This window comes from Hesperophylax consimilis, chromosome 10 (genome assembly GCF_061612785.1).
Source record: "Hesperophylax consimilis isolate HC1 chromosome 10, BYU_Hcon_1.0, whole genome shotgun sequence".
Taxonomy (NCBI): domain Eukaryota; kingdom Metazoa; phylum Arthropoda; class Insecta; order Trichoptera; family Limnephilidae; genus Hesperophylax; species Hesperophylax consimilis.
In genome coordinates this window covers 17656717-17670420 of record NC_142845.1, presented here as the reverse complement: position 1 = coordinate 17670420, position 13704 = coordinate 17656717, and the positions used below count along the sequence as shown (strand labels likewise).

Genomic DNA, 13704 nt, shown 5'->3' with positions numbered 1-13704 from the left:
CTATTCGTCGGCAAACTAAAATCTGTTAAGTGCATAAAACAAATTTCTGACAAAAAACATTTTAAGATCTTAGATGAATTAATAGAGTGAAGATATGTTACTGAGCAACATGCGTGGTTTCTCTGAACTAAGTCCAATGGACATACTTTAGCGGGCCGTTCATAAAGCTATTTCGTTAGTGTACACATATTCTTTGAATGGCTATCCTTGTCATAAGCAGTGCTACATTTTTGAAGTATAAATATAATGTGTCTTATATTTTTTATAATGTCACTGTAGAAAATTCATTTTTTTGTTAATAGCGTGAGCTGTCAATTTTGAAAATACGTACACCAATTGTTTCAGTCATTTCAAATGTTGCCAGGTACAAGTGTCTCCTTATGGATTTTTTTGTTGTTGATAATTTTTGGAAAAAATTTGACCATGTGCACTTAGTTACACGAGATAAGTTTTCTTTTACAGTTTCTGAAAAAACACACAGAGAATTTTGAACTTTTATGTATAATGGCTTTATTAAATGTCTCAGTATAGAATTATAACTCGCATAGTTTTCTATATATGTACATAATGGCTTTATTAAATGTCTCAGTATAGAATTATACCTTGCATAGTTTTCTATATACATAATGGCTTTATTAAATGTCTCAGTATAGAATTATACCTTTCATAGTTTTCTATATAATGGCTTTATTAAATGTCTCAGTGTAGAATTATACCTTGCATAGTTTTCAAGTATTTTTTATGATCTTTGTGGTATTATAATCTCCTTTTGATGCAAACTTGCACTTAGTGGATTTTAGTTGTAAGCCGGCTGTTTGTATTCTCTTCTAAATTCTTACTGATTACTGAATATTTACTGTGGAATGGAACTTTGATCTTTGCCAACAGCAGAGAAGCGATCTGTCTATTATTTATATCATCTGTCCTTTTTTTTTTCAGTTGACTGGTTTAACAAAAAACGTCATAGCAGACGAGAGTGCCAACAAAACTTCCACAGTTCTGCATTGCTTAGCCACAATTGCCATCACAAGTCCCGTTTGGGACAAGAAAGCTATATCGTCAATCATACAAATTGCCACGAGTAAAAAAATAAGCCCTGTTCTGCTAAACAAAGTCTTCAATTGCATTTCTAAACAACTCGGCATTGAATCTGTTGAATCCCTGATTTTTGACAACATAGAGTTCTTGTTGGTATCTTGGCTCGATAATGGCCTGCCCTTGGACAATTTTCCTTATTATTTGACTGGCTGCATGTCTAAGGAAGAGTTCTATTTAAATTACCGTCAGATTTTGATTCCTCTCGAAATGTTTTATGTTCGTAATGATGAAAGAATCAGCCCGTTGGTGGAGCTGATAGCGAAGAAGAGTATGACATCTGTTGAAAAGACTTTGGAGGTGAAAATTTTTAAATTTATAAAGGCATTTCTCTGTAGCCATAGTAACCTATCCATCTTTAGGTCTATTCACATCTACCGTGACAGTGCATGGCAGATGCAAGTAAAATGGCACAGCATCAACAGCTGCGTGGACGAGGTCCATGCGACCGCATGAAGAATTCAATTTAATTTCAAAGGAATTGAAATCGCGTTTGCATGGATCTTGCCCACCCACATTTTACTCGCTTCTGTGCCGTATCTGCCACGCACTGTGGCGGTAGATGTGATTAGACCTTTCCTCATCCTTGACGTTTTGTATGGGAACAGATTCTTCAATAGTGAACAGATGCTAACCCTGTAAAAATTTCAAGTACGCCTAACAATTGAATTTGGGAGCCACCTCTGGGCTGGAGCCCCACAATACTTAATAAATCTACTTGATTCTGTGCAAAGGAGAGCGGTCCGTCTGATTGACAATCCGTTGCTAACAGACCGATTGCCATCTATATGGGCACTGCTGAGTCTGTTCTGCAGGTTTTTTAATGGAGCCTGCCCTAAGGAGCTAGCAACATTGATCCCCGGTGCACCGGTAGCATGTGCATAGGTCGTTTCTTCGCCTCGTTTTTGTTTAGTCGGCTCGATGGGGAACAAGCAACCGTCATCTGTTTTTCCTCCTTCAAATAATCCGGGCCTCTTCAAGATCTGATTAATAAATCGCTTCCTACGGTTCCTACCTTAACCTGCCTGCATAGTTCCCCTGTCTTTACACTGTATAGACAGGGCGCTCTTGTGTGGTTAAAAGTGACAGGTATATTGTATAATGTATGACTAATGTATAAAAAAGTGACTAGTATAATGTATGAAAAAGTTTGATGTTGAAGTTCTTTATTTTTGTTTAATAATTTATTTTGATAATTCTAGGAATGTCTACCCAATGCTCTTGCTTTGTGCCTGCCGCACATAGTTAGTGAAAGTATGGGGAATTCAGAACGGAGCATGGGTAAGAGGTACGGGCTGGTGAGTAAATCACTCCTCGCAACACTCACCAAGAAACTGGGGAAAGACTCTGTAGACAAGCTGACCACTGGCAAGATAGTTGAGATTCTAAAACAACTTTTGAAAAATTACTGCCATAAAGAGAATATCCGGGATGAATTGGGGTGGGAAGGCGCGCTGCCATTCATGGATGGACCCATTGTAACCAATATTGCTTTCAATTCTATCATCAATTACTTGAATGTAAGTAGCCTTCAGGTTGAGTTGTTTCAAACTTTGTCGCATTTGATAGCTCGATCAAATCGACGATCCCGCTTCCCGTTAAATTCTGATTCTCGGACCGTTTTAGTTTTTGATCAAATTGGATTGCTCCGTAGAGGCCGACAAGAAAATTCAATAAATTAAAAGATATTTGTGTTAAAGCAAACACATAAGATATATATTGAAAAAGTGACATTTTAAATTTTAAGTAGGTAATATCTGAATGCAAAATGAACGTACAAGGTCGACACTGTACGCTGTTTTAATTTATTGTAGTGCTTCGTACCGTGGGTGGGCAAGATTTTTCAACACTACAAATGCAGGGCCCGGCCCTATGCTTTAAAGCTGATCACAATTATGTCAAAAGCGCTAAAATGGCGCTAAACGTTGAATTTGATTAGTCGATAAAAATGTGTTTACTTACAAGATAACAGATTTAAATTTCATATTAACTTTTTTTTTTATTTTCCAGGCAAGTCTTTCAACAGAAGTAATATTTCACCTCTGCAGTGAAAATCCTTTTGGCGTTCAGGAATTGCTTCTTCATCTCTGGGCGGATATTGGCCTCCAACACACACTAGAAAGGCGATTGCTAAGTCTTCACCAGTACTGGGTATTCTGCCACTCTCTGCCACTGGAAACTAGCCTCAACACCTTTGTCTGCTCCTTCATCATCCACTCTCTGCTGCACATAATAAACTCACACAAAGCTACTGAAAACATGCAGTATATGTGCATTGGCGCATGTAAAATGCTGCATTCAATGATTATGAAAATGTTGCCAGATTTATCGAATTTAGTTTCCCGGTTCTTGTCGTTGATAGTCAATACGGTGTCCCAGGCAGCACTGAAATGTGCCTACATAAGAGCGGCTGTAATATTGCTTTTAGAGTTTTTGCTGATTGATATGAAGACATATCTGATGGCCATACAAACATTGGATCCCTTACCAGATGAAGAATACTTCTCGGAGTTGAATAATGTTCTCAATGGAATATGTTTGAAAACTAATGATACACTGTACAAGCAAATTGAAAACTTTTTGAATGGAGGACTAACTGGCAGGTAAGCCAATAATTAGTGATATTTATAACTGTACAGTAAGCTGTCATACGGTAGTGTTAACTTAACTGAATTATAAGTGTTTTCACTGGTCACTTGCACTACATAGGGGAGAGTATGGTATATCGTACCACTTCGCACTTAACTCTCAATACTGTATGATTGAAATGGGTTAGAGAAGAACAGTTAGGTTCAAATAAATACTTATTTTATTGGGTACGATATTTATTTAAATCATATTTTACAGGCATCTGGAATGTTTTCAAATTAAACGTTTTATAATAAATGGTTTTCGGTACGATTTAACGAACCGGTATGGTTAATCGTATCTAGGCCATTATTCCAATTTATATCGAAGAAAACATGGACATTTTTAAGGCATGCATGTGTAGCAAATGTCTGGGTTACTGGGGCAAGCTTCATGCACCCATTTATGGCAACGAACGCACTGGATTCAGTCTCCTTTGGGTCCTGTCTTTTCAAAATAATTGCCAAAGCATAGGTGGCATACGTTTTCTTCATCGTCATCATCAATATCCTTATCCGAATCACTCAAAACGACAATACTGTCAGCATCTTCAATATCACTACTACTGCGATTTTTGGCCTTCTTTCGTCGAGCACCCTTCTTCCCTTGGGCTTTTTATCAGTTTTAATAATCTTATTTTTCTTTTTTTCAATTTTTAATTTGGGCATTTTGATAGCTAAGCCAGCAGCAACTTCTAGTCCTTTTTTATACGGACTTGCTGTTATTTCAGCAGCCTTTTGTGCGGTGCGCGTGTACTTTTTTCCTTGGTTGTTTGGTATTGGAGAAATCTCAAGAATTGAAAAGATGTCGACGCGTTTGAATTCGTTTACCCCAATTCAACTTTCTGAACTGCATCTGGTGGTAAAAAGGAAGACTCTGACGAGGTCACTGGTGGTGGTGGTCGCAACAAAGCCTCTGACGAGATGTCTGGTGTTTGTTGTACTGAACTCTTTAATTTAAAACTAGAAAATAATTTACTTAAACAACTAACAAATTACAGTAAATCGTACTGGTACGATTTACCAAACCACTTGCGGTTCGACTTAACAAACTCTGAGTTTTTATGAAAAAATGACAACAAAACATGTAAAGGACAGGTGACAAATATGATTTTGCAATAGTAAATTGCAGAATACAAGCTTGCTAAGTGAACTTAATTTGAGAAAAAACTAACATACCCATCTTTGAACACGAAATCACCTTACGCAGGAGCTGAAAAAATTAGATGAAGATTGTGAAAAAACAAAAATACTCCACTGCCAGCGCATGCACGATCCAACACTAAATAAAAATGGCAGAACAACTATGACGCTTCTAACGGTTGGCAGAATATTGCCAGGATTAAAAAATAGTGACCCGTAGCAAAAATATCGAGGTGGTATGATTTACCGACCGGTACGATATACCATACTCTCCCCCACTCGCACTTGCTACTAATCAATGTGTAAATCAGTCTTTAATATTATGTAGCTCAAAATTTGCATGTAGACTATTACTAATTTGCTGTTTTTTATCTTCAGATATGAAGGTTTGAAAGTATTACACTATAAACTGAAAAACTCGCGGACTGAACTTGCGTCGTTATTTGAAAAATTAAAAGAAATCCGAGGCTTTTCAGAAGACTGTAAAAACAGCATTCTGCATCAACTCTCCTGTGCACTCATCCAAATTGCATCTGATGGAAGCGACAAAGAAGTATGAACCATTTTTGTTTTCCCCTTATTACTGATGCACATTTTCCTTAAATCTTAAATCGTTATGGCGATATATCCCAGAGTGGAATTTGGCCTCCCTCACAAATGTTCTCAACTGGTTTCAGTCCATTGTCATTTGCCTCCAGTTCCTTCCATCCTGCTCCAATTTTCTTCCACGCAGCCACTCTAACCACTTCCTCGGCCTGCCTCAAGCTCGTGCCTACTGGGGAACGTCGTTTAGCATTTGTCATTTGTTTTTCCAGCATAGGTTATAATTATTTTCAGCGTTTAAAGTCTACAAATTTGGTTTCCTGTGGCCGAATTGTCTTTTTTGTAAATTTTTCTCAGTATTTTTGACTCCAGTAGTCCCTTATAGGCAGAGAAGACGGCAATTCTTTTCAAGTCCTCAGTTCATCTCTTTGTGGGCTATGATATTGTAATTCCAAAAGTCATCTGTGAGTTCAATGAATTAACTTAAATCGTATTATCGTACGGCGCTATATCCCAGGGTGGGACTTGGCCTCATACACAAATGTTCTCCACTGACTTCTGTCGCTCGACTACCCTCGCCATTCGCCTACAATCCTCAGTCCTTCCCATCCTGCTCCAATCCTCTTCCACGCAGTCTATCCACCTCTTCCTCGATTATCTAAATCTTCTTCTTCAGGTGGTGGAGGGAAATTGATGGTGGTCAAGGTGGAATGCTAAGGTTATTCAGCCGGATGACGGCATCGTGAGTTATCTGAATCATATTATATTACGTTCATTATCTTACTATAAATTCAATTTCCAGTCAAGTCTCCAAGCCTGCAGATGCCTGGGAGAGCTGGGAGTGGCAGACTACCACACGCTGGTGCTGCGGCCATCGATGGATCCCCACCACGTCATTGAGATGACTCCGCTTCAGTACCTGTCGTACACCGGCCTGGCCCTCCTGAACAATCTCTTCCACAACCCCGACCCGCGCATTGCAAGGGCTTCTTCTAAGGCCCTAACTTCCCTTCTGGCTTTCAAGGAAGGAAGCATTGCTTTAGGTAAGTTAAGATATATATTTAAAAAAATATATTTTATTTTTTTATTACCTATTTTATTGGAAATCTCTCATAAGGTTTTCCAAGGGACCGGAAAAAACAACTTCTTATTTGGGAAAACCTTTTATGTGGATCATTGTCCATTTTTGCATTTCATCTGTTTTTCCTCCTTCATATAATCCGGGCCTCTTCAAGACCCTCATTAATAAATCCCTTCCTACAGCCCCTGCCTTGTCCCGTCTCACAATGCTGGTCAACCGGGTGGCGATATAGTTCCTCTATCTTTACACTGCAGACAGGGGCGTTCTTCTGAGGCGTTATATAAAGCAAAAATAAAAAAATTTTGTCTTCATGTTTGCAAATATAAAAAATAAATTAATAATATATTTCAAAGCTTCTTAAATTATTGATATGAAATTGTGAGCTGAAAATAGTTTACAGACAAAGCTGTATAGATTTAAAGTCAACAATATGCAAACTAGTCTTATTTACAGAAAATTAAATAGATATTTCAAAGCCTCCACAGTTCATAATTTATTTATGAATCGAAAACATGATATGGGCTGAAAAATAGTCGCTTTGATCTGGAAATTCTAAAGGGACAAATGAAGAGAATTATTCACCATTGAAGAGTTCCGGCTGGTTCATACATGCAGATTTTCATCCATACAATGACTCTCTAACTTTCAGATTTCTTGAGCCACCAAGAAGATATGACGTTCATAAAAGATCTAATGATGCCGTTCATGGCTTCGAGGAAGAACTATCCCAACGCTAAGATCAAAATAAACGACGAACACTTGGACGGTTTGATACGCCGGCAGGACCTGTGGCATTCGCAGGACCCCAGAGGTCACCCGCATTGGATCCTCAACATGACCTCATCCTTGCTGAAGTGTTTCGCAGAACATGACTGCTTTCTGCACAGTTTCATGGACATCAGCCAATCCAATGTAAGTATTGTTTTTGGATGAATTCACATATCTGTGGACTCAGGAGAAGCAGAATGTTGGTGTCCATGGCTCTCCGTGCGACGCGGGACTGTGGGGTATGATCCTTGCAATGAGGCAACCACTCAAGAGGAAGGTCTTAAGTTAATATGCATAAAAATGATAGGTAAGTGCAAGCATCGTCATTTTATCACAAACACTGAAGAGATAAAAGATAAAGGTGTGTTGTGGTGGGCAAGTCCGTGAGGCTAAACTTTAATTTTTCCTTCATTTCTGGTGAACAGAAAATTATTTTCATTGGCCTGTCTGGGGCCTAGGAGCCTAAAGGTCTCATGTAAAATGGCAACATTAGTTTTCTTTCAAAATTTCGTAGATATTAAAAAGTAGTAGGTATTTTCAAGGAATTGTTGAAATTTAAAAATATGATTATGTAAAAGGTTTAAAATAATACTAAATGCCTAAGAAGTTCTTCCGAAATCAAATGTAAATGTAAAATATCACTTTATATGACACTAAAAAACATATTTAATTACACAAACGTATTACAGTGATATTCAACTTACAAACATTGTGAAGACAACTTGAAACTAAATACATACAAAAGTTTAAAAACTACAGGCCGCTTCAGAACAGGAAACCCTAGTGACTGTGATAAAATTTGAATTTATACTTTTATACTTACATCATGTACAAACTTTGCAATTGAAACTAATTACAAAAAAGTTACTGTCACTTTACTTTTCGTTTCGTATAAAAATAATTAATGAAAATTCACAAACTTTGACAAACCTTTCGCATCATGGCGGTCAACGACTTTTTGTAATAAATTATAAATGAACATGCAAAGCGTGGTGTTGCCACTTTCAAACACTGTTTAAATCAAATATCTCACAGTGATGCAGAAGGAGATTACAACTTGAGTCCTCAGTCCACATCAGTTTGTGCCGTAAAGTACACAAGAATACTCTACTGCTATTGATGTACTGTGTACTAAAGGGCACAAAAATACCCAAGGGATTAGTGACAGAGTCGAAAGTACTCTAAATAGTCGCATCATTATTCATTTGGTTTTTTCAGGTTTCATTCTCTGAAACTCTCCTTCCCTGTCTGATTGGTCTTCTCCACCTGTACGGCAGTGAAGACCAAGTCAACAAGATACGTTCCAACATCCAGAAGTTCTTCAGCAACTATTACGAGAGCACCTTCGCCTCTCCAAGTGCAGGAGATGATAGGCCTACTGCCGGCCCCAGTCACCAAAGGGACTCTACTGGCAACACAAAACCCAACAAGATATTTGCCAAAGAATCTGTCCAGTGTATGCTGGAACTTGTTCAATTTCTTTCCATACAGAAGAAGCATTACAAGAATCTCACGTAAGGATGTATTTTTGTAAAGTCGATTTCTTCTTTTCTTTTATCATCGCCTTATGTATGTCTAGTGTTTTACAATGTATGTATCGTGAAACTCTATTAAGAAGTTCCCGCTTAAGAAGTTTTCACACTTAAGGCTCCGTAGTAAGCGCTCAAAGATGGTTTGAAAGGGAGATATGTAAATACGAATGTTAGAGGGAGTGCACTAATATTAAGAAACGATAATAACTTTGCGAAATTGGTGAAAATATCTAAAAAAACGTGACTCGTTTTAAATAGAGCAAAAATCTCTCTATGAATGCTTAAGTTGCATTTTAAGATACACTCTGAATTTTTTCATACATATAAAATATTAAATAACTGAACAAAAAGGAGTTTTTAATAATTTTCGGAACTTACTTTGCAATTTTTTCTATCGAGGTAATTTCATATAATTACCATTTCGGCTTTATAAATGTAAAGATATTAATTATCATTAAAAATAGCCTATATTTTTTTAGGAACTTAAAAACTTGAAAGTGTTCAAGAGAAATATGTTACGGTATCGGTAGAAATTCAGAATGCATGTGCTTAAAAAGTTTTGTTTTTCGATCCCTTGAAATTCCATACAAAAAACACATTTTTTTTCCACACAAGAAGTTTTAGCTAAAACTGCCAAGAAGTTTTAAAAGTTCGGCGGTGAATCCATCACCAAAGTAGTGGCGAAATACACCTAAAAATGTCACTTTTTTTTTGAAAGTTATAAAATTTATCACTTTGTTATTATTAGAGACCGGATTATATGCAACAAAAATAGCCCAAAATATGCATGCAAATATGCAATAAAAATAGCTAAAATGTGCACGAAAATCCATAAAAAGGGTCAAAATATGCAACATGAAATAATACAGGAAGTCGAATTTTTATATATATATTTTTTATTTTAGTAAGCTATTAGTTCTCAAGGATAACAATTATATTTTCAAAAATATCAATTATAAAATGTATTTAACAATAAAATTTAGAATTTACCTTTAAAAACGTATATGACTAAGTACTGTTCTAAATGTTCTGTAGACAAATTGTGTCTACGATCGCTTAATATATTTTTGTAAGCGGAAAAGGAACGTTCTACGTCTACTGATGTGGCTGGACAGAATTTAAATTTGGGTGCGATTTTTGAACTTATTGTTCCGGGCAAAATTTCACCTGCCCCGTTGATGAAGTTATCAATTTGGAACAAAGATTCAAACCCTGGGTTATTATTCAGTATGTTTTCAAATTTTTCTTTGAGTTTACTCGGGAATGGCTTTGGCAACGAGGAATTCATAAGGCGAATTTCCTTCATAACCTGAATAGATGCATTCAACGCCAATCCATGAGTTTCAAGCGTTTTTATACTTGCAGGTATGTAGGCGAAATGAGTGGTAATCATAGCTAGGTTTTTTTTAATACTGGCGTCGTCAAACGATTCTTTGCACTGGAAAACTGCCAAAGCCTCTGCACTATCGAAGTCATTGATAACACCCTTGATGGCTTCAAAATGTTCATGGTAAAACATCGCAGCTTCGATCCATGTACCCCAACGTGTTATTACTGGCTCAGGAGGTAAAGGGATATTTGGCAGTTTTTCTTTGTAGGTCTTTATACGAGCAGGCGCCTTAAGAAACACTTTCTTTGCTGATGAAATCAGGTTATTTACATTCGCAAACGTGGATCTCACTTCTTCGGCGAGTCTGTGAATTCCGTGAGCAAAACACGTCACATGAATCAAATTGGGATAAAATACTTGGAGGGCTTTGCCTGCTTTGATCATATAGGGGGCAGCATCTGAGAGCAACACATACACATTTTCATCCGCAGAAGATTCAGGAAATATTTTTTTTATACCCTCATTCACAAATCTGGCGATCGTAGAATGATTTGCCTTTTCAAGTTCTCTGCAGGCCACCAAATAGGAAGGTGAAGGTTCAAGTTTTAATGCACCAACAATCAAATTTGCAATGTAACGGCCGCAAGTGTCGGTGGTTTCGTCAGCAGAAATCCATATGATGTTATCCTTGAGTTCATTGCGTATTTCTTCCAGCACATGTACATAAATTGATGGTATGTAATTTTTACGTAAAGTAGATTCATCCGGTATATTTTGATTTATGCAATATTTTCAGAGAAAATCCTTCAAGGCAGGATTTGTCAGTTTGTATAGAGGGATATTGCTTGCAAGAAATGCTTCATATAGATACATGCTAAAGTGATTTTGTTGTTTACCTTTGGAGGTTACTTCACTGTTACTGCTACTTGCCACTCTAAAAACTTGTTGTCGTAGGCCCTTCTTCTGCACTCCTGCGATATGAACACTGGTTTTGACATGCTGTTCTATTTGGAACTTTTTTGTGCTAGAAATGTTTTTCTCGCAAACTCGGCAGTATAAAACTTTTCCGTCGTATGTAAATATTCCAGGATATTCAGCTATCTACGTATGGGCACTTTTTTAATCAGGGGGCATGGTTCACTTTCACAATGTACAACTTCGTGCAAACAAACAAAACACTAGACGAAACTCTAAAGAACAGCGCGTGCGACCAGTCAAAAACAAAATTCGCAATTCACTGAATTACCATAAAAATATACCAAATCACCCCTCATACGAATGAATGAATTGTTTTCGGCAATTAGCCGAATTAAGCCGAGTAGGCGCAAGCGCAGGCGAAGATGAGGGAGGTTCCCCCCCGCTCCGGCCGCCGGCCGTAGCGATCAGTAAGATCAGTTATCAGTTCTTGGCTCAGCTTCGCTGGCCGCGCGCCTTGCTATCTGACGTCTATAGTGTCGCTATGTGAGGCATCTGAACGATATCAAGCGTAAATATGCAAGATCTCAAATTATTTGCTAAAATATGCAACTACCGCTGAAAAGGGTCTAAATATGCATTTGCATATGCAAATATGCAAATGCATATAATCCGGTCTCTAGTTATTATTGTCTGCATCCCATTCAAGAGGTTTTAGAATTACGACAGTAAAACCATCATAAACTGAAACTAGTGTCACAACATAGATACATACCTGAAATGAATCTATTTTCAACAGTCATAAAATTTACAATTTTGTTGAAGCAGATTATGCGAGTTACACAGTGGCAGCTCGAGATTTTCGTGTTTTCTACTATTGAAAAATACAAAAGTGTTATAGCCGGGAAAAATAAAATATTTTTAACTCATTTAACTATGAAATTTAAAAATACAAAAAACTAACAACCACGTGTACAGAAAAATATATTCATTTTAAAAATTGACGAATTTGGATCCCACTTAAGAATATTTTTATCTGGTCCCTTGGAAAACTTCTTAACCCTTAAATGCATACTGTTGCAAAACTGCAACATACCGTTCAAACCACCTTTAACTCTTTGGTGTATACTTAATGCATGCCGTTTTAGAATTATCAAGTTCACGGTAATATATTTTATCGAGTGGCATCACCTTTTTTTTTCTTTTGCGAATGTCAAATGTCACTTTTTCTTTAACAAAGTGAAGATTCTCGAAAATTGGTTGGAGGTTAGAATTACAGTTTTGTTTTGCTGTTATTATTTTGATTTTCTTAGATAAGTAGATACAATAATACAATACTTATATGTAATAACTCGTATTTTTCCGGTACACTTATTAGTTTTGAGAATTTTTTTTAGGTTTTTTATTTTTTTTTCATACGTAAATTGTTCATATTAATTTTTATTAAATACATGGTGTTGTAAACCTGCAACAATTTTTTCTAATCAAATATCATTAAAAAATTACAAAAAAATAAAATTCTTTATATTTCCTTGCATATGCATGTAAATATCTACAAAATATATTTTTTTCCAGAAAAATAAATAAATCATGCATTTAAGGGTTAAGAGTTTCACTATAATCAGTATTATTCAATGACCTTGATTAAGCACTAGCATTTGATAATGGAGTTCTGGGGGCCTACTCTGTATCTTTCAAAACTTTCCTGCCGCTGGTTTAGCCACGTCACAAACCCGTATTAACCCTTCCCTTACGGTGTTTAAAAATTCCACGTCCTCCGGTGCTATACAATCGGTAAATATTTGTATATTGTAATTCCTTAATGCAATACTTAAATATATTGCGGAGGAATACCAACAAATTTGAACCCTGTGCTTAGTATATTTACAGAGATATTTTATTAATTCGAGACGATGTTCACTCAGTTGACAGCACCGGCAAGGAAAGTTTAAACCACGAACTTACTGGTTTGTTAACCTGAAAGATACAGAGTAGGCCCCCTGATTTCAACGCTGATGTTTGGCATTCAGGTATGGAGATGATAGAGTTGTCAAAAGTTGGATGAATGTATGTAAAATTATGTTCCTGATTTTAGTCCCAGAATGATAGTTGCTTGTTTAGATACTTTAAAGTTGATAAGGTGAAGGAGTTCACAACAGTCTAGTTAAATTAGTATGTACCAGTGTTAATTTATCAATTACTATAATTATTGTTTTGCAGAAAATCTAGAGGAGCCGGTAACTGCGATGGTCTGACGGAGTTTGACTACCTGCCAATCTCTTGGGCCGCCAGTTCCACGGGGGCCCACTTTGCTGCCATATACTACGGAGAGCTGTGGGGCCTGTCGTCTCCTGACCTTCAGCTCCCGTCCAACCCTGATAAGATATCGTCCCTGTATAAAGGGGAACACATCTTGTCAATATTAAGAAAGGTTTGTTCAATTCGTTGATCACTGGCTGTCTTTTATTTATTTACTTTACAAGTACCTTTAAATACACAGAATAAATCATTTTCATTAAAAAAATATTACAACATCATTATGCGGTGTAAACCAATGACAATGATTCAAATAAATTAAAATTTACAATGCTTCTATAGAAAACAAAATGTTAAAACTAATGACTGTTTTAAAAAATATGTGAAATACTTAAGTAAATACTTATGTATGTT

The 13704-nt window shown here is 36.7% G+C and overlaps 1 protein-coding gene across 1 annotated transcript in view; it reads left to right on the top strand.

Annotated features, from left to right (window-relative positions):
- The window catches only part of tefu (Serine/threonine-protein kinase tefu), a 57068-nt gene that overhangs the window by 18075 nt on the left and 25289 nt on the right, over positions 1 to 13704 (top strand). The window contains exons 9-16 of the mRNA XM_089636349.1: positions 853 to 1395; positions 2298 to 2615; positions 3106 to 3698; positions 5244 to 5418; positions 6211 to 6451; positions 7139 to 7401; positions 8476 to 8771; positions 13255 to 13465. Of these exons, the coding sequence (XP_089492475.1) occupies positions 853 to 1395; positions 2298 to 2615; positions 3106 to 3698; positions 5244 to 5418; positions 6211 to 6451; positions 7139 to 7401; positions 8476 to 8771; positions 13255 to 13465 (2640 nt within the window). The remainder of the gene's footprint in view (positions 1 to 852; positions 1396 to 2297; positions 2616 to 3105; positions 3699 to 5243; positions 5419 to 6210; positions 6452 to 7138; positions 7402 to 8475; positions 8772 to 13254; positions 13466 to 13704) is intronic.